The sequence below is a fragment of the Triturus cristatus genome, chromosome 1_2 (genome assembly GCF_964204655.1).
Source record: "Triturus cristatus chromosome 1_2, aTriCri1.1, whole genome shotgun sequence".
NCBI lineage: Eukaryota > Metazoa > Chordata > Amphibia > Caudata > Salamandridae > Triturus > Triturus cristatus.
Window position 1 is genome coordinate 1,082,704,710 of NC_140580.1, and position 22,092 is coordinate 1,082,726,801.

Genomic DNA, 22,092 nt, shown 5'->3' on the forward strand with positions numbered 1-22,092 from the left:
AGTCAAGTAAGGAGAACACTTGAAACGTTTCATAAAGCGATCTTTAAACCCGACCTTCTATTGACCAGTGTTATTGCCTAACATGCTACAAAATACACTTGGTCTCAAAATATTTTCCCATAAATCATTGAGAAGTTTTTAAAGGTAAAGCCGGGCTAACCTACTTTACAAGTCACTTGTCAGTAATTGTGATAAACTATTTGGCGGCTAGCCTCCTTAACCCCTGTAAAGTGGCCGTTATAATGTTTCAACTTTTAATAAATCTTACTATTATTCCCAATAACACATCATTTGCAACCACATTATCTAAGGTGTCCTCCAAGCACTAAGTGTTTTAATTCTGTTTTGACCAAGGGTGGTGGCCTCCTACAAAATTACACAATAATGTACTGGCGAACACCCAACCCTCCTGTAAAATGGACTTTAAACCCTACTAGGTATTGACCATGCCACTGTGACTGATTTACTGGAAAGTCAATGCAATGATTGCCACTAAATTACCTGACAATTAATTTGAGAGGCCCAGATGTATTGTAAATGGCTACTTAAATCATAACCCTTATTGGTCAATGTTGCTACCCAGATGCATTAAAATACTCAAATGTATCAACTTTCCTTAAAATTCTTTGGTAGAGGTGAAAATATTCCCCCTTCTCTGCAAGATCAGATCTGGACTTCAAATCTCCCGGTGCAGAATTTGAGCATAATCCCGTGTGGGTGGTCAGACCATCATCTGATCTCCTTTTCGGTCACGAGGCCTAAGGAGATGAGCGCCCTCCCCCCCAGGGGGTCCGGTGATCTCTTTTAGGAATTGGGCTCGGGCCAACCTTAAGGACTTCTGTGAGGACCTGGGGAAACTCGTGCCGGCTCCTACGGAGGATATTGACAGTTATGAACAAAACGTCTCTAACTGGCTGAAGGGTGCTAGCGACACCCATGCCCGTAGTCATAGCTCCACTAGGGCGAGAAGTCATGAGGCCAATAAATGGTTCTCTGTAGAGTTGAAAATGGCAAAACTCAACCTCTGATGCTCTGAAAGGAAATGGCAGTCGGAATACTCACCAGCTCTGTGAACCGGATATCTCCTACAACTCAAATTGTTTAAATCACTCGTAAGATAAACCAAAATTAGCTTCTTCACGAGTCCAATCTTGAATGCACCCAGTAAATCCAATGCGATTTTTAGGATTGTTAATGAACTAGCTAATCTTGACAGGGCGATTCTTCCTGTTACACCCTCTGAGTTTGTGCGACTCTCTAAGCGCCTTTTTTGGGAACAAGATTGTGGCAATAAAAAAGAGCATCCCCGGGGGCTATTCCACCACCTATGCATCGCTAGGCAATATGAATAGCCACACGCTTTCGCACTTTCCCAATGTCTTGCCAGACAATCTTATAGAGTTAATGGTGAAAGTTAAATCGGGATCACCTAATGACATCTGGCTTCCCCCACCCCCCAACTCCGACGGTCCTTCGAGAGATAGCATCCTCTTGTGGAGACAGTCTCCTACAATTTCTTAATTACTCTATTGGCTTGGGCCTGGTACCTAAATCTTTCAAAAAGCAGTTATTGTGCCCCTCCTTACGAATGTAGGGGCAGACCCCTGAGATATGAAGAATTTTCGTCCGGTGTCCCTACTCCCGTATTTAGCTAAAGTCTTGGAAGCTCAGGTGGCCTACCATCTTTGCGCTTTCATAGAGAAGTCCGAGTTTTTGGATCCGTGTCAGGCGGTGTTTCGACCTGCACATTCCACTGAGGCAGTGGTCACGTCGGTGTTGGACGAAATGCGAAGAGAAGTGGATAAAGGGAACACACAAGCTTTGCTGCTACTCGACCTGTCGGCGGCCTTTGACCCGGTGGACCACACTTTGTTGGCTGACCGTGTCAGGGCCATGGGGTTACGAGGCAAAGCATTGAACTGAATGATATCATTCCTGAAGGATGGATCCCAATTGGTTAGACACTCCTCTTATTTCTCAACTGAGATGAAGGTGAGGTGTGGAGTGCCCCAGGGATCCTCCCTTCCCCCCACTCATTCAACATCTATCTTCAACCGTTGGTCAGATCCCTTAAGAGGATGGGAGTGAACGTCTTCAATTATGCTGACGATATGCAACTGCTGTTTGCGATCAATGAAAGTGAGGCAGCTAGGCGGCACTTTCAAAGTACCATGCTGTTTATCCGGGAATGGATGAACGATAACCATCTGAAACTTAACTCACATAAAACAAAGATAGTCCTCACCAAGAATAGAACTGCCTGCTGGAACCCTACGTGGTGGCCAAGTGTGATGGGCTCCCCTCCCACTCCGAAAAGGGCAGTAACGAAAAGGGCAGTAAAAAGCTTGGGGGTGCTCATTAACAAGGACCTCTTGTGTAAACAGCAGGTCGGTGCAGTGACCACGGCCTGCTTCTTGCAACTGCTCCAGATATAAAAAAGATTAGGAAATTCCTTACGAGGGAGGCCCTAATCCAAGTTATCTTGGCTCTGGTTATGTCCAGAATCTATTATGCAAACTCTCTCTACCTGGACCTCCCTAAATCCCTATTGCCTAAGCTCCAGTTAATCCAAAACCAGGCCGCTAGGCTGATGGTTCTCCTGCCCAGAAAGGACCTTCACTGGCTGCCGGTGGCGCAAAGATGCAGATTCAAGGCATGTTGCACGGCGTTCAAGGCATTGCATTTGAGCTGTCCGAGCTTCGTGAAAGCTCGAATAGTAAGATCTCTTCCGACAAGAGAACTGAGATCAAGCCATCTTCACTATCTGGCCACCTCCTCATATAAGAAACTCAGGATGGGAGGCCGCAGGTTCTCGGTCGCGGTTCCTCGTGCTTGGAATGCACTCCCTTTGGAAATTAGGCAGTCCGCTGTCTACACCAAATTTAGGCAACTCCTAAAGACCTGGCTGTTTATACAGGCCAATTAGTATTAAGGACCAATGACATCTCAGTACCTAGCATCAAGAGACCTCCACGGTGAACTTGCACTCTATAAATAGCCAAAAACATAACAAGTTGGTGTTTGAGTCCTTACAGTATATGACTAGTGTCACTGTTAAGCTTTCAAATTTACCATTTGTCACTACATTTCACCAGACATTCTTGTGGAGGGGTACCTATTAGTTCATATTAATTTCTTAAAGTCCATTTGCTTCTAAATCATCCAATAAATTGCTTAGTTGGAATGCTCAACTTCCTCTGTAAGGTGCTCTTTAAATTGTTCTAGGCTTTGACCAACACGACTGCACAGTGTGCTGTGAAAGGCTGTAGTGGCTCATATGGTGCCTAGGCCCTCTTTGGGCATGAACTACATTTCCCTCTGTAAAATACTTTCCAAATCCTGAAATGTGTTGACCAACCGAGTTTGCTTTTGTTGCTAAACAAATGCATCATTTGCAATTACATCCAGCTAAAGTCCTTTGGAGAGAATGATCAACTCGTGTTTTGAACAGATCTTAATTTGGAAGGCAGGTACAAGTAGTCACAACTTTCCTAGAATATGCTGTTATTCACATGTTGACTTCTATTGGTTACTGAGATCCATTGTATCCGTCCCATTTAAAATCCTTATTGTAATATAAAGTTCTAGCAATCATTTTGCCGTCACGCGTACGAGCTGTTGCTCACCATTTGTTTATTCACAAATTTTGCTCATAGCAAGAGCAAGGTTGGGGAACCCTTGCCTATGACATTGTGTACTGGGAGGCGGTCATTAAATGTTTCATAGCACTCCCTAGACTCAGGCTTATGTTATTCTTTGTGCAAATGACCCATATAGAAGAACTTTTCTCTGTGATTTATCCAAGTTAGTCTGTGTTTATGAACAAGAAAGGGAAGCAGCCAGGGAGTGCAAAGCTGCACTACTTGATGTCGTCGCAAACAGTATGCTGAGATTACAGTTTGCCCACCTCAATGGTCAGTTGCTCCTTGACCATACATAAATATAGATTATATTCAAAAGGTTTGAGAGGCAACTACAACCAATTGTCAAAGTAATCTATTCAAATAGTAAACAAAAAACACTAAATGGATGGTCATGGATCTTGGTTGTTGATTTGATCAGTTTGCTTTATTGTATGTTTTCAAAAGGACACAGCCAACACCTTTCACCTTTAAAAAGGCTTCATCAGGGCGAGAGATCTTAACCACTTAGGAAGATCAACAGCAATTTAATGTTTTTGTTTACTATTTGAATATATTACTTTGACAATTGTTTTTAGTTGCCTCGCTATCCTTTTGTATATAATCTTAGTCTGTGATTATGGTGATGTCAGTGACAGTAATCAAATCCGTAGTTATGAGTGGTAAAGGAGAGCTGTGCCTATATACAGCTCATGTAAGCTCTCAGTATTTGTGTCTGGGGTTAGTCTGGGTGAGATTTAGCAGATTTTTGGTTCATCTCAATATCTATTATGTGAATGTCTTTTTAAGTATGACTCAAACTATGGCACAAGGTTAGACCCTATTGGCACCACCAGCACCCCTATGTTGAGATCCTTACCTTTTACCAGCACAACCATCCTAGACACATTATGAAAATTCCATACACTCCCTTCCACACTCAGGGTATCCGTAACTGTACAGTACAGCTCCCTACTTCCGCCCTGCTCCTGAAATACCCCTCAAAGCACCCCTTCCTTTCAGTTGATAGTCCAGAGCCTGATTATTCAGTATTTGATTGGGGCAGTGAAGTAAAATTCTTCAGATCCTATACATTTAGGGCTATCGAATTCAGGTGGCTCAACACTTCTTCTGTGGATTGGACTTCCAAGTGTCTAGACACGGTCTATATTAGCAATCTGTTGCTACATCTGCATAGACCATTGCACCCCACTCCACCCTAACATGGTGCATCACCAGTAGCCAGACCAGGCTGCAGGGGGTGGTGGATGGGCTTGGCCCCATTTACAACATTTTCGCATGGTGCTCCCTGCTAGAGGATGTTGTTGCCATGGGTGCAATGTTCTATTGTGTACTACCTTTGTGATCCTTTACCAGAAACAGCCTAGACACTACTGCTGCCCTCTGATCAGAGGAAAGAATCCAGTTGAACGACATGGGAGACAACCTTTCTTTCTACCAAGAGCCTTATCAGGCACTCAGTATTGGATCTGGAGTATGCCTCCCATCCTCTGACATTATGGGGCACAGACATGTTTAAAAAGTCAGGCATCAAGGCCTCAGCACTGGTTTGACATCATCTTAGGTTTCATTCGGGCCTGTTAGTTTGTCGGTTGCCATGGTCACCGCTATTTCATTTGTATCTGAAGTCCATCGCTCGCCTGCACTTCTCACATACCAAAGTCTCCGTTATAACTGACCGTAAAGGCACAAAATCTTCTAATTGTTAGATTAAGATATTTTGTGGCCGGTTAAGAGCCTTCTGCCATGTCCCTGTCACCTGATTGTGCACCTGTGGGTAAGAGATGGAGGGGCTGTAATGAAGGTCTTGGGGATTGCGACCCCCATGAGTCCACTGCTAACGAGAGCTAGCTCCTGCCCTGCAGGGGGTGGGAGGGTCATTTGCTGCGTCATCAAAATGTCTCTGATAATAGCTGGGCTCAGAAGGTGTCCTACCAGGAAGGAATGAAGATCGGATGGCCGCGTGCCAGTGAGCTGCCGCTGATGTGACAAGCGGGCTGACCCCGCGTCCCTGCATTTCACTAAAAGCTATTGTCAGCGTTTATAAAATACAAACATGGTCCCTTGCATTTTTATATGCTGCTACTTAATATTCCATGCCCAAGGAATTCTCCTCTAGGGTAGATTTTATTGCCGTTTTTAGCTTACCACTCTCCGTCTTTTTTTCTAGTTGTGTTTCATAAGTAAAATAAATTTCCATATTAATTTTGAAACCATTGCTTGCGACCTCTACTCCTGTCTTTCATACAGAACGACCTCCTGAGTCTTTTTTTTTTTCACCAACCCATACTGAGTGCTGCAGCCTTTCCCTTCATTTCCTGGAGGATTTGAATCCAGTTGTTGGGGCAATGATCAGTGGAATCTTATTGGATGTTTTCTGGCAGATGTTGGCTTTCTTATGGTAGCATATGGAAACATTCAAGACACTATGCATTCCTATGCATCTAAAAGGATTGCACCAAAGTATAAACATAATTTTAATTCTGGGTTATCACTAAAGATGCACTGAAGGAAGCCCGCTGTTAAAATTTCTGGTTTATGCTCACGCCTACATTGAAGGTTTAAACCAGAAATGTAAATGGACACACATCTAATTTTGCCCTTGTAGCACATCAGACTGGAGTTTTATTTATTGGGCTGGGAAGCATGGCTGTGTTATGGTAACTCTTGATATCGATGGAAAAGAGGGAACGGGATTTAATGTTGTATTGGGCGATGTGTCGGCAGGAACGTCCCGGAAGTCGCGAGAGTGGTGGGTGTCCTGCAAGAGCGATGACTGTCCACCATTGGTTAATCTACATTAAATCCTGCACAGGTTTTGTAGAAGCCCACACCAGACTGCTGTCGTAAACAGGGGGAGAGACGGATTTACATTTGGGATGCTAAAGCATTACAAACTCTGTCCAACACAAAATTAAATGCAACTTGTCACTCTTGAATTTATGGAACCTGTTGCAGAGTGTAAGCCAAAATGCACCTTGTGGGTTCAGTTAATTACCTTTTTATTATGGCGGTAGTTGTGACATCATACCATGGTTCAGGATTTTCACTTTACATACCTTGTCATTTAGGGAAATCTCTGCCTTCCCTGGTGTCAAGTTGGTGCCTATTAATTTGAGTTCGGCCTTCATTGGCACATAAATTACTTTTTCAAACTTTTCACACACAAATGTTTAGAGGCTTTGATGGGCTCTGACACAGTGCACTTGGAGTGGGGGCTGGGGAGCTTGGGAGGGAAAGACTAGCGAGAGAGAGTGAGTGATAGTAATGCACGAGCACGCAGACCGCGTCAATGTGCTTTGTGAAGTGTATCCATCGCAACACCACCCTTGGAGAATGTATGAATGAATCGCGAGATGCCAGCGTCTAAGTGGTGCAAATTATTCCATGTCACGAAGAAAACTGCGCCGCCAGAAAGAAATCCTCGTTCTGTCCTTCTAAGCTGCACTACACTCTGCCTTATCGAGTCAGAATAATGCAAAACTGCACAAAGACGCTTTGCAAAGCAGAAGCCATGAAACTGCTTGTTTGTACTGATCATACCACTGGCTACCAGTTTGGGTAAAAGCCACCCTGTCGCCAGTATTCACACACAATTTTCAAAAAAATGTAATTATGAAAACTTGCATATTCCTCTCCCTCTGTGAAATTGATGTGGTACATTGTGGTAAATAATAGGACATTTTCATTGGTAAGTGGAGACAATAACCACAATTAGGGTTACAGTTACAACTTTGGTCCTTTAGAGGGAGGTTTGGCCTAGCGGCCAGAGCTGCCGATTATTGGAACTTGGGAACCAGGTTCGAATCCCAGTCATGGCTTAACATTTTTGTGATTCTGGACAAATCACTTAACTTCCCCATGCCTTAAAAAAACACTTCAAAGCCCTGGGACAATTTCGTACTATATCAAACTGCAAAAAATTGTAATAATAAAATTAAATTGCCATGGGTAAAAAACACCCAAAGAAAGTGATTTAAAATATGCCCCAATTGTTCTCTAGGTATGACCACAACCCATGCAGATGTTGAGATCAAATATCCATCTTTCAAACAAGGATTTCGTGCTGTTGGCTTCTCCTTTCTAACTTTGCACTTACTCTGGTAGGGTTTCTCCTGCTTTAGTTCTGTGGTAGGGCTGGAACTTCTGGTAATAGCCCCTTCCGCCTGGTGCAGTGTCTTCTAGGTTGCAGAAAGATGCAGTGGTGGAGAGAGATGGTCCAGTGACCGCTTGAATACTCTTTGCAAAGTTCAGTGAGGTTTTATTGTATTTTCCTGCTGATGCCCCATTGGGGAGACACTTCCATATACCCGCCCCAGCATTAAAAGGACTCAAAGGGAATGTCACTTACCGAGTCCAGTTGGGCACTTATTAATCTAGTGCAAGGAGAAGATGCGCAGTGGTGTGTCCACTCCGCTGCACCACTTAATAAGGGGATGTTGGGAGCAGAGGCCAGACTGGCCCTTCCATGGTACGGATAAAAAAGTAACATACTTGGTGATTCCAATCTATGATTTAAGCTGTGAACCAGACATGCCATGAATAAAACATTTTCTTCATGGTTTTCTCAGTGAAAATCTATGTGAAGTTTAGCTGTATGTGGCACGTTAGATGGCAGATAAATGGTTGTACAACATCCTTGCTGAATACTACATTGGTACCCACGTTACTCAAGCGAGTGCTTGTAGCTGGGGTCTCTGTGATTCACCATAGATATATGTAATCTGTTGTAATTTGTGTCCTCTTATCCTTGTTGGTAAAATCAGTAAAGCCCTTTTTAGTGTAATGTTTGCAGAATTAATTGCATCAGTAGTGAGATCTCTCCGGGTCTTGGTGGCTAGATTCATTTGATTCTGTAGGGAATCGCCTTCACCGCTGTCTGTGGGAACGCATTAGGGTTTGCTACAATCTTCTCTAGAGAAATAAGTCCTCAAGAGAGGGAAGTTACACCTCAGGGGATTAGCTTTTGCAGGATAAGCTTGTCTACTCCAGCCCTTTTTAGGAGACTTTCCACTTCAGTTTCAGACTCTTCTTGGAGTGCAGACTTCTCCTTGTGATCTGCTGCAGCAGCCAGTTTGTTTCTGTGCTCTGAGATAGCTCACAGCTGCAGGAGATACATAAATACATCTCAACACCCCTTACACCCAAAATGCGTGTATGCTACAGTAGTGGTGCTGCTGCACAATTGCACCTTCACAATAGTGCATACTGCAGATAAGTGTTTTGGTAGTGTTGAAATGTCCCACAATTACATTGCAGAACTTGTTCGCGGTTGCTAGAGTTGTGTGTATTCTACAAGGGCGCATACATCGCTGTTTATCCTCCTACTAGCTTCAATGCCATTACCACCATGCTGCTGAGGCGATGGACAGGTTTTCCTATCGGTTGATTCATATTGGGTTCTTTTGATAATCTTAGACCTAAATCCCCGGTCATATTAAGGATCACAGATATAGGTCAGTGTACTCTGATGCGGAGGACGGGCGCCAGAATCCTGTGTAAGCAGAAGTGAGATCAGTCGTGCAATACATTGTGTCAGTAACTATGCATACGTCATTGCTGAATCCACATGAGATTCAGTTCAACATCTGCACTTGTCTGGGCCCTATAATCAGTACCACAGGCATAATCGCTTTATGACCGGTGCAGTTTGTGGCACCATCTTTTATTGCCTGGAAGGGCCGATCACTGCAGAATTGGAATAGGAAGCCCCAGTAAATCTTTGAGAAAGGGCCGAAGGCCTTGTCTTTCTGATAGAACTAGCGGACCTTCGCTGCTGTGTGTATGAGGAGGCAGGGCCTAGCGGTTGTATATAGGCTGTAGCTGTATGGCCCGAACAGTGGTAGGGTGCGTGGGTATATTGTACCAGATTTTAGTAGCTGTGACCTACCATTTATGGCAATGACACCCTTAAATCTGTCAAAGAAGGCATGCAAATGTATTTGCATTGGGTTGCTTGGACTTTGTTAGTGGAGTATATTGTGAAATTATGCCCTGGTCCACTCCAATTTAAACGTTTGTGTCTTACGGTTTGCAAACATGTTTGTGTATCGCCATTGTGAGAAAATCCCCACCAGAACCAATTCCCAGAGCCGTTGAGTGGTCAACAATTTGTGCTTCCTATCGCTTATAGATCCGAGCCACCCAGACGTGTTGATGGTCATGAGAAGGTACATCCAGCAGTTTTTCGGGTGCCGGGAGTGCGCCGAACACTTTGAAGAGATGGCGAAGGAATCCATGGACTCTGTGAAAAGCGCAGACGATGCTGTACTCTGGCTCTGGCAGAAACACAACGTGGTGAACAACAGGATTGCAGGTATGTTTGATGGACCAAATATGTTAATTTCTGCTGATGTAAGTGCTGATTTGTTTTTTTCATGAAGCTAAAACATACTCACCCCCTTATGACATCACGAGTGTGGGGTCAAATGCCTGATCTCATGGGGAGGGTCTCAGGAATTGCTTTGTCGGAAAAGATATGCTTGCAAAACCTCCTGGAAGGAGAAATTAAAAGCTTTCTGTTGTCAGAACGTTCCTGCAGACTTTCTCTGTGTCACTTCAGATGGATGCTTTTTAAAGATCACAGTGTATGTTAGCAGCACTTTGCATTGTGCCAGTGCAAAGTTAAATTGTATTTAAAAGGGGAAGATTTCAGAAGCTAAAAGATGCACTTGCTTTGTGACTCTTAGAATGACTTTCAGCATTAAACCGAGCTCCTTTCAGGTCTGCACTCTCTTGAGTATGGTTGCAGCTTTCCTTAACAGAGCTGCATGTTTAGACCGGAGTTTCCTGTCATAGGGGATGATGGAGGGGGTTGGCTGCTCCTGGTGAGGAAGCAGGCAACGGATCTCTAGGAATTTACAGATCTACTGTTGGGCATTGTATGTCGCCAGCATAACCGCTCTCAAAGTTCCTGGAGCTTCAGGCTCCGCTATTTCACGGACGCACCCGCCCGTGTATTTCACGTATTTTCTCAGTCATACCTCCGGCTTCCTAACATACCCGTTAACCGGGTCGGAAATAGCACCGGTTCATCGCCCTGAAGAGTCACGGGCATTGACCTGTTGACGAAACACGTGTCGGCTGTTGTTGTTGCTTTTTTCACGAATACCTCTTACATAACAACTTTAATGAAACTACCGGTGTCGACCTCCAGATAATTTTCATTATTGTAACAACTGTTCATCTATTACGTGTGCCCAGGACTTGTTTTATGTTTTCAGTGTTTAGGGCCTTTTGGCTCATAACTTTTCCAGAGGTTTGGGGTCCGCCTCTGCCCTGGTTGCACCGTGAAGCATTAGTTCTTCATTTCTTTTATACACTATTCTGGTAACCTGCCTGAGCGCCACAGTCTTGCTTTCTCTAAAACCCCTCGCAGAAACTAGACGTGTACACAGAACTACCCTGGCCCTTTTAAAAGCGGTCCTCCAGTCTGGAGCAAGAGTTTACTGTGCAAGATGAAAAGTTTGATCACTTAAACCAACCCTTCATTCTCCTGCTCAAATGCCTGCTGGAAGCTAAACGCCTCCTCAAAATTACACACATTAACTCCAAGGCACTGCCTTTGTGACAGCCTGCTTACCTTCACAGCAAAGAAGCGTTGCAGAGCGCCCCCTACTTCTGGGAGCAGATCTCTCTGACTCGCCACATGCTCCATGGCAAAAACCTCAAACCTCAGAATAACAAGTTCTCCTGCTGTGCTCCCAAGTCGCAGCCAGACATGCTCTTTCTCTCCTCTCAGTTGAGTCGTTTCTAAACACTCCTTCCGAAGTCCCAGGTAGCACACACACTCCCTAAGTGTCCTCAGTCCCTCTTTCAATCAATCAATCAATCAATCAATCAATCTTTCCTCTTTTAATGTTGTTTAAATGTAATGCTTTTTGCACAAATCTGTGCTACCTTCCTTTTTAGAAACGCACATGCAAGTCTATAGATTTGATTGTGAGGTAGGGATACGAGATCGTAGGAAGGGGTCATAGTTGATTAAAAAGGTGTCGTAGGTAGGAAGTCTGTTGGATGCAAGTTTATGCCCGCTTCCTTCTCTTTAAACCTTGAAAGAGTATTCACCCAGGCAGAGTACATTTCTCATCTGTGCTGATACTCTGTTGACTATGGTCTATTCAGAGTTGCTGTTCTTCATTATGCCTGTAAGCACACATAGTAGAGTGCAGACGCTGTAGAGTTGTCGAGCTCAGCTGATAACACGAGGCCAGCTATGTGATACCCTCCTGTCCCCTCCCCCTCACTGACCCATGTTGAATAAAGGATGCTTTTCAAGGTGCTACATTCTGTCTGGAAAGACCTGCTTTAAAAGTCGAGATTTGAAATAAATGTTACGGGCTCGCATTTACCCCTTAATGCCGCATAAAAGACCCACAACACAACCTGGAGTCAATCAAGTGTCAGTTTATGAAATAGGCTGGCTTCTCATATTTATCTGGAACCAAACTATTGTAATTCTGCCCAATATTAAAAAAAACACTCCTCAAAGAGTTATTTATGGGAACTGAAAGTTCAGCATTTTCAGTCCATCTCTAGTTTATTTGTATTTCTTATACACCTTCTTACTTTTGTGTCACACAAAGCAGGTAGAAGCACCCTGAGGACACACATGCACGTTTAGAATAAATCCAAACAAAACCAACATGACGTTGCAGAAGCGCGCAATCATTGCCGTCCATGAGCGCTTCCTTCCAATGCATGGCTGGATGATTTTACCCGAATTACTTCATGTCTTTCTCGAATACCAAATCGCCATTTACTTGTGCTGAGTGCATAGAAACGCAAGTCTGAGTAATGCTGCAATAATGGATGCCATTTCTGCCTCTAATGGTGGCCCCGGGTATTCATTCTGAGCAGTGATTAATGAAAGCAGTGTCAGCTCAGATGTAGAAGAGATGTTGGCATTGAGTTTCTTTCCAATGCAATGATCAATGTTTCTAATATGTGCCTAAACCTGGGCATTGCTTTTTCAGGATTTTTAGAAGCAGACTTTTTTTTTTTTTCTTTAAAGTGTTTCTGTCAGTCAGTCTCTAAGATAGTCCCGGTGTTATTTACATCAATAGTTAGCACAGTAATAAAATAATACAATTGAATACCTACGGTGAATTTTTGTCGCCACACAAAAAAAATAGTTTTGTTATAGTCTTATAATTTAGTTGGATCAGCTAACAATGCACCTTTCTAGGAATAAAATGCCCTGCCCCTGAATCCTACCACAAGTAGCTGATGGTGTAATTGCTGCAGACTTTGGATGATTCCTTTCATCCTTGAAAGTCTTTTCAAGATATAAGTACTCACATCTAGTTTACTAAAGGCGTGATCATAACTAATCTCACACTTGTATAAAATTGTAATGGAGTTTGCAGAGCAATAGCATTCTCCAGTCTTGGGCCTTACATAGCATCACATGATGCGCAATTATCCACCATTTTTAGGACAAGGAGTATCCAGCATGTTCAACATAGCAGTAATAAAATAGTTTGCATAATCTACTAGTTCAAGTAGGGTATAATGCCTTCACCTCGAAGGCCAGCTTAATATGTTCTATTGCATGTCTCATGTTGGTGAGTTTTAGGATTGAGCTTTACCCTTTTTGGGCGTTGTCTGGTCCATCTATCAACATTTTGAGAATAATTCTACTGTTGCAGCCAAGTGAAAAAATCTCGTTGTAGGGAAGGCATATTTTAAAGTTTACATTCTCTCTGAAGTCTTTCCTCCCAGCTACAGCTGTTGAGGGGTTTCCTCTCCGGTGCTGTTACCAGACTAGTAGGCCAGGGGAAAGGTTTTGGAATGAGCTTCTAGTTTTACAGCATGAATCCTTTTCTGGATTTGCATACTGTGCATTATTCCACCATCTAGTGGTTGGGTCCGGAATAGTCTTAGTTTTTTTTTCTTGTTTTGGATGTTGTCGACCACCATTCGGTGGCAGGTACGTTCCCTGTGTGATGTTAGACGGCGCCCTGTTGGTCATTGTGCGTGGTAGCCATCTTCAGATTATTTTTTTCCGCCATTGGGTCTTGGAAGCAAGACTGGACGCTCCGGAATTTTTTTGGGAAAAACTGCGAAAGGAAGAGAAAAAGTCGAGAATTCGAGTGGACTCCACTGTCCATCAACATCGCAAATGGAGAGAAGAACAGAACTCCGAGATAGACATCAAGGTCAACAAGCGGCGAGGTAGGGGCCATGGAAAATACCCCCTTCAAATTTTGCCTGAGTGCCACCACAAGTTAGCACAACGCGAACCACATGACATGTGCAACCTCTGCCTGCCCAAAAACCATGAGGACAAGGACTGTGAGGCCTGTGCGGTGTTCAAGCCAAAAACACTCGGGACACGCCGAAAGCAGAGAGAGGCCCAATACGCAACGATGTCACAGACTTCAAAGAAAACTTCCCTGAAGGACCTAGGCCATTCCAGTGATGAAGAGGACCAGAGAGTTCCGGCAGAATCGACGCATGAAGGATCAGACGTCGAAATTCTGGAAGGAGACTCTGAAAAACCACACGCCTACAAGAAGATGGGCGATACAGGGAAGAAGACGGATATGGTAAGACACCATACACATCCATCGGAACCGAAGGGCACAAGAACAATGCACAGCTTAAGGCAGCCCCGATGCTGAAGAAAAAGGCGATCGAAGGCCAGCCGCGATCCAAAGAACTCAACAGACCCCTACCAAGTGACACAATTGAGGGAAAATCGCCCAAGATGCCGAAAACGAGGCTCGAACACAAACCCCCGCAGGGAAGCGCGACACTGTCGAAACCAGAGGCAAGCACGACAAGAAAAGAAAGTTTCCTATGCCAAAAGAACCCTCGAAGTTGAGAAAACAACTCGAAGCCAAAATGGCGACGCTCCTCCAGAAGAAGAAGGAATTCGACGCTTTGCTAAAGAACTTACGAATTCCAAAAGTCCCAGCCACCGAAGCGGATAACGTCGACGCCAAAGGGGCAGAAGACGAGATTCTCGAATCACCCCCTAACCTCGCAAGGAAGATCTTGAAAAGTACAAAGACGCTCCTGAAGAGGAGGAAGTCTCCGAAAACTTTGAGGACACATGGAATTACCTAGACACCGAAAGTCCAGAAGAGGGAGATATGCTGCTATCCCTCAAAGGCATCCCCACCAGATGATATAGCCTTCTACAACGGCCGTATTGAAAAGGGCAGCAGACACTTTTGGAGTCCACTTCGAAGAGAAGAAGGGAGACGCATGTTTCCTTTTAGAAACATTAGCCCCAGCCAACAAGGGGACACAATACCTGCTCATGCTTCCAAGCATTCTAGACCAAAGCAAAGAAGCCTTTAAGGAACCAGCCTCAAGCAAAGGGGTAACGCCAAGGGTCGAGAAGAAGTACAAAGCCTCCACCAAGGGCCCTAAGTATATTCAAGGGAATACTGTGCCTGACTCCATCACCATCACCACGGCCAGAAGAAGAGTAAATGCCTTCTCTAACAGTGGACCACCCCCAGAGAAAGAAAGCAAACAAATGGATATGGGGGGTAGGAAGATGGAAAAAGAGGCAGCAACGCAGTAGCGCATTGCAAACTTTAATGCCCTGCTAAACCGTTACGGACACCAGCAATATGATGACCTTGAGGAGTTCATCAACAAGCTTCCGGAGGAGGACAAGAAAAGAGCTAAATCTATTGTACCAGAAGGCCAAACATCGCCAACACATGCTTTAAATTTGCACTAGATGCAGCTTACACTGCCAGCAGACAAATGTGCACAGGCACCACCCTAAGAATGCATGTCTGGCTTAGGCTTAGAATTTCAGGTTTTAAGCAGGACGTTCAAACCTCCATCATTAACAGGCCTTTCACAGGAGAGGCACTATTTGGAAAGGAAGTGGATGAATCTCACCAAGAAATCAAAAAGGATAACAAGACTGCAAGAGCAATGGGAGCACTGCAGCAAAGAGGTACCTTCAAAAGAGGTGGGTTTAAGAGCAGAAATCCCACAGGAAGAGGAACATTTGTTCAAGGGCAGCAAATGTCACACCTACAACGAGGCCAAGGGAATGGCCAACAAACAGGATACCAAGATTGGCAGCAACAGCCGAAGCAGTCCTTTCGAGGAAGAGGCAGAGGCAAGCCCTGTAGAGGAGGTGGAAATGGCTCTAATTGACTCCTACAAAGACCCAAAACCAGTGGGGGGCAGAATATCGCAATACCTACAACAGTTGCGAAAAAGCACCACAGACAATTGGATATTACATTTGGTAAAATATGGGTATTGCATAGAACTAACTAAAACACTACCTGCAAATCCACCAAAAATAAGGAAGTTCCTCAAATCAGAACTCATACAGCTAAATACAGAAATCAAAGACCGTCTCCAAAAACAAGCAATAGAATTAGTACCAAGACAAGACTTTTTCAAAGGAGACTACTCACCGTATTCCTGGTTCCCAAACAGGACTTACCACTAAGACCAATCCTGGACCTAAGGTTCATAAACAAATTCGTTTTAACACCACATTTTAAAATGACTACTATACAAGATATAATCTCACAAATTCAATAAGGAGATGTCATGGCAACAATAGACCTCAAGGACGCCTATTTGCGCATACCTATGAACAAGAACCACCAAAAATATCTTGGGTTTCTACACAAGGGAACACGCTAACAGTTCAAAGTACTGCCTTTCGCCACACATCAGCACCTCATGTCTTTACCAAGTACCTATCCGCAGCCACTGCACACCTGCCAAAGGATGGAATGCACGTATACCCCCACCTGGATGGCTGGCTCATAAAGGCAAGCACAAAACAAAAATGTCACATTCAAACAGCAATCCACACGCTACAAAGACTAGGCTTCTCAATAAATCACAAGAAATCCTCCACAAAGCCAGAAAGAGAAAAGATTTTCCTAGGTGCAAGGCTAGACTTGAACGCGTGAGCTTACCCGATGCAAAAAAGGATACAAGCTATCAAACAAGAAACCTCCCTCTACCGGAAGGGTCAATCTCTGACAGTGAGGAGAGTCATGAAACTTATGGGCATGATGGCATCCTGCATCCCACTCATCCCTCATGACTGCCTACATGTGCGCCCCTTCCAGGAATGGCTTACCAACAACTGGTCTCAAGCCACAGGGAGTTGGGAGGATCTAGTGGTTGTTACGCACAAGATGCAAGCAGAGATACAATGGTGGGCATACAACAACATAACACAGGGCAGACCTTTCAAGAAACCAACACCTTCTGTGGTAATCACTACAGACTCATCCCTCAACGGACAGGGAGCGCACTTCAAACAACTGAAAGTACGAAGTCAATGGAACAACCAAGATTCCATAAAACACATCAATTACTTGGAAATTAAAACCATATTCCTAGCATCGAAAGCGTTCCAAAAACGCATTAAAAAAAGGACTGTCTTGATTCAAATGGACAACACCACCACAATGTTCTACGTCAACAAACTGGGAGGTACAAAATAATTTCCGCTACCCAATCTAGCACAACAGATCTGGCAATAGGCAGTCCCTCAAGGAATCAATCTGCTAACAATACACCTACCGGAAGTATACTATACAACAGCAGATCTGAGCAGACAAAACAGCTGCTCCCACGAGTGAGAATTGAAGGGCAAAACCGTACAATACATCTTCAAACTCTGAGGAACACCAGTGATAAATCTGTTTGCGACAATACAGAAAAAGAAATGGCAGTTATTTGCCTCAAGGGTCCCTCAGCACCTGTCAAAGGGGAATGCTCTGTCACTAAATTGGTCAGGAACATTTGCATACGCTTTTCCACTGATACCCCTAATCCAAAGAGTACTAGAAAAAGCAAGACCACCAGGGACAAACCTTATTCTCATTACCCCACAATGGCGAGACAGACATGGTATTTACGTTTGCTAGAACTATCCAGCGAGTGTTTATGAAGGACAAGGGTACCCCTTATGCGAACCTGGGGTGATACAATGTAGAAAGGGAACAATGGTTCTGAATGGCCTAAGAAGGTCCAGGACAAAGAGAAGCCCTTAAGAGGGCGGATGATTTTGTATAGGTACAAAGACTCATATGGGAGAATGATGCTTAATATAGAGAAAAAGGGGGCAGGAGAGGTCAATATATGACACTTATTTATTATACATAGGATGAATTCAAGTGCTCACATATTTAGTGACAACAAGCGTGACGTGCAGGTGAGGGTGAACTTTTAAAAGAGAGCATCGCATTGGCAACAATAGAGAACCATTTTCTTGGTTAAATCAGTACAAAAGGTTCAAGTTGCGTAAGGTCGACGACGTTTCGAACTCAATTATTCGAGTTCATCTTCAGGACAAATGTGAGCATATGAACTTTAGCATATGGGAAGGTAAGTAATAGAAGGTGTCGACAATTGAGAGTGTTGCACCGGTGGTGTCGCCACAGCGGTGAATGCCTCGAGAAAGAACGATGGCTTGAATTCAAAACTTTATCCAACCTGATCAATCTAGGAAGGAGGGGTTCCGGTGCCGGGAATTTAATTCATTTCAGGCGGCACACGGTTCATTCAATGGGGGTCTCGCGGGGGGTGGTTGGAGCGGGTCCTGGTCGCGTGCAAGTACGCGCAGCGACTGGTACTAGAAAAAGCAAGACCACCAGGGACAAACCTTATTCTCATTACCCCACAATGGCGAGACAGACATGGTATTTACGTTTGCTAGAACTATCCAACGGACTAATCTAAATCAGAGCAGACAAAGACCTGTTGACAATACAACCAAGCCAAATCATTCATCTGGAACCAACAGCACTACACTTAGCAGCTTGGCACCTGCATACGTAGAGTTTGGTCACCTCAACCTGCCTCAACGAACAATTGAAATTTTAAAGGAAGCAAGAAAACAAACTACAAGAAAATGCTATGCTTAAAAATGGAAGCACTGCTAACAATCAAATGAACTCAATCAAAACACAAGAATCGGTGATCTTTTATCTAACTCCTCTGCAAGACAGTCGCATCAACTACTCAAGCATAAAGGTACATCTCGCTGCCATCGTAGCGTACACCAGGGAAAAAACATGCCAAAGTTTCATCACAAGACCTGTCATAAAACGATTGTTAGAAGAATCTAAAAGAATTGCTCTCCCTAGAACAGCTCCAGTTCCCATGTGGAGTCTAAAATCTGAAAGAAACACGTTAGTTAGATTCCTCACCTTAGAATATCCCCAGGCGTCAGACTGGATCCGGAAGATTTTTCGTCAGCAATACCCCTTGCGCGTCGCTAGGCGTCGTCTGCGGCTCTGCGTCCGTCGTCGGCGTCGTGCGCCGGAATGACGTCGTCTGAGTACTTAGACGCCGCCCTCGCGCGCTGACGTCAGTTCTTCTTTTTTCCGCGCCAGTAAGCGCAGTTTGGCAAAAAGCTGTTCTCCTCCCTTAGTTTGGGTCTGCGGTCCTTGAACACCGCCTGTCTTTTGGACTGTTATTCCCACTCTCTGTGGGATACGGTGGAGGACGTGCTGCCCCTGTGCCCGGAGGAGGCCCAGACACGACTTACCCAGGGTCTGGCCGATGGGAGGGATGCAGCACGACATGCAATCCGATGTGGGCTTGACACTACGGACTCGCTGGGTAGGGCGATTTCTACCACAGTGGCGCTTAGACGTCACGCCTGGCTGCGGTCCATGTCCTTTTCGGGGGATGTCCAGAGCACTCTCATGGACATGCCCTTTGATGGCACTCGCCTTTTTGGTGAGAAAGCGGACAGTGCGCTGAATCGCTTTAAGGACTCCCGGGCTACGACCAAGTCCTTGGGCCTCTCGGCCCCGCGTTCGCACACTTGCGCCTTTCGCCCTTTCGTGGCCAAGGAAGGGGTGCCTCCTCACGTACGCCTAGCCACCAGCCGCAGAACCAACCTGCGCGCGGTCGCGGACGTGGTTTCCGCCGAGGCGGTTCTGGAGGACGACGCGGTCAGCCCACATCCACCCCTGCAGCATCCGCCTCCAAGCCTTCCTAGTCCGAGCTTTCCGGCCCATTCCTCGCCAGTGGGCGGCAGAGTTCGCCATCGCCTGCTCCACTGGCGTACCATCACTTCGGACAGGTGGGTGCTGCAAATCGTCCGAAGGGGCTACTCCCTCCCCTTCGAGACGACCCCTCCAGCCATGCCACCGCAGCACCACCGTATCTCGGAGGATCATTTGAATCTTCTGCGAGAGGAAGTTTCGGCCCTCTTGGCCAAAGAGGCCGTCGAGCGCGTTCCGAGCCCAGAAGTAGGTCGTGGTTGTTATTCCCACTACTTTCTGGTTCCCAAGAAGGGCAAAGGGGGCCTACGCCCTATCTTGACCTCCAGAACGTCAATGCCTTCCTCCGGAAGGAACGGTTCAAAATGTTGACTTTGGCTCAGGTTCTAGCTGCCCTCGACCCTGGAGACTGGATGGTAGCGTTGGACCGGTGGGCCGGCAGGGCGCATATTTCCACATCCCCGTCCTGCCGGCGTTACCTGCGGTTCACGGTGGGCCAGGAGCATTTTCAGTTCACCGTGCTCCCTTTCGGCCTCACCAGTGCCCCTCGGGTGTTCACGAAAGTGATGGCGGTGGTCGCAGCTCATCTGCGCAGATCAGGGGTTCCAGTCTTCCCCCTATCTCGACGACTGGTTGTTGAAGGCGGGCTCGCCCCAGGCAGTCGTCTCCCTCCTCCAGACTACGGCGGATCTCCTGCATTTGCTGGGGTTTTCCATCAACGTGCCGAAGTCGCACCTGAGTCCCTCTCAGAAGCTCCTCTTCATCGGAGCGGTTCTTGATTCGGCGCAGTTCCGGGTCTATCCGCCGGAACAGCGGGTCCGGGATATTCAGGCCCTGATTCCCATCTTTCGGCCTCTATCCTGGGTTTCGGTCAGGCTAGTGTTGCGGCTTCTGGGGCTGATGGCCTCCTGCATCCTACTAGTGCATCACGCCAGGCGGCGCATGCGGGCTCTGCAGTGGGACCTGAAGTTTCAGTGGGCCCAGCATCACGGCAACCTGTCCGACCATGTCTTGATCTCGGAGGGCACTGCACAGCAGTTGCAGTGGTGGCTCACGGACCGCGATTGGGTCACGGGCAAGAGCCTCTCCCTTCCCCAACCGGAGCATGTCGTAGTGACGGATGCGTCCCTCCTGGGATGGGGTGGCCATATGGGAGAGGCGGAGATCAGAGGCCTCTGGTCTCCGGCGGAGTCTCGCCTCCACATCAACCTGTTGGAGTTGAGAGCGATCCGACTTGCACTGAAAGCCTTCCTTCCCTCTGTCAGGGGAAGTGTCGTGCAGGTGTTCACGGACAACACCTCCGCCATGTGGTATTGCAACAAACAGGGCGGGGTGGGGTCGTGGACCCTTTGTCAGGAGGCTCTGCGCCTCTGGACGTGGCTGGAACACCAGGGCGTCACCCTAGTGGTTCAACATCTGGCGGGCTCTCTGAACGCCAGAGCAGACTAACTCAGCCGCCGGTGCATGATGGATCACGAATGGCGTCTGCACTCCGAAGTGGCGCAAGGTCTCTTTCTGCAGTTAGATCTATTCGCCACCGAAGAGAACGCGCAATGTCAGCAATTCTGCGCGTAGGAATTTCCAAGGCGGCACTCGCTCGGCGACGCTTTTCGTCACGAGTGGAGTTGCGGTCTGTTGTACGCCTTTCCGCCTATACCACTTCTGCCCAGAGTGCTGAAGAAGATCAGGCACGACCGGGCCCAAGTCATCCTGGTGGCTCCGGATTGGGCACGGAGGTACTGGTATCCCGAGCTACTCAGTATGTTGACCGATCCTCCGATACGTCTGCCCCTTCGGGAGGATCTTCTGTCGCAGCAGCAGGGGACGGTCCTCCACCCGAACCTGTCCAGCCTCCACCTCCATGCATGGAGATTGAGCGGCGGCAGTTGATGCCATTTGACTTGCCTCCTGAAGTCTGTGATATCATTCTGGCAGCCAGGCGTCCCTCCACAAAGACGGTATACGCCTGCCGGTGGAACAAATTTGTGGCATGGTGCACAGCAAAGGCTGTGGATCCCCTTTCCGCCCCTCTTTCTGAGGTTCTCCTCTTTCTTCTTTCTTTGGCCCGGCAGGGCTCTGCACTGGGCACCTTGAAAGGTTATCTTGCTGCCCTCTCTGCCTTCTTACGGCTTCCTGATCAGCCTTCTCTTTTCAAGTCCCCTGTGGTTCAACGCTTTCTTAAAGGCATTACTCATAAGTTCCCTCCTGTTCCTTTCGTAATGCCTCGGTGGGACTTGAATCTTGTTCTCACATTTCTGATGTGCGCTCCCTTTGAGCCTCTTCACAATTGTCCTCTTCGTCTTCTGACGCTTAAGACTGCTTTCTTGGTAGCCATCACCTCGGCTAGACGGGTGAGTGAGCTCCAGGCTCTATCGTCCAAGCCTCCTTTTCTCTCTGTTCATCCGGACAAGGTTGTCCTTCGGCCTCGTCCTTCTTTTCTACCGAAAGTGGTGACTCCCTTTCATCTTGGGCAGTCTGTCACC

At 46.2% G+C, this 22,092-nt stretch overlaps 1 protein-coding gene across 2 annotated transcripts in view; it reads left to right on the top strand.

Annotated features, from left to right (window-relative positions):
* Nucleotides 1-22,092, top strand: part of QSOX2 (quiescin sulfhydryl oxidase 2) — a 265,478-nt gene that overhangs the window by 233,892 nt on the left and 9,494 nt on the right. For both annotated transcript variants that reach the window (XM_085613372.1, XM_085613380.1), the window contains one exon: nt 9,775-9,957. In XM_085613372.1, the coding sequence (XP_085469498.1) occupies nt 9,775-9,957 (183 nt within the window). The remainder of the gene's footprint in view (nt 1-9,774; nt 9,958-22,092) is intronic.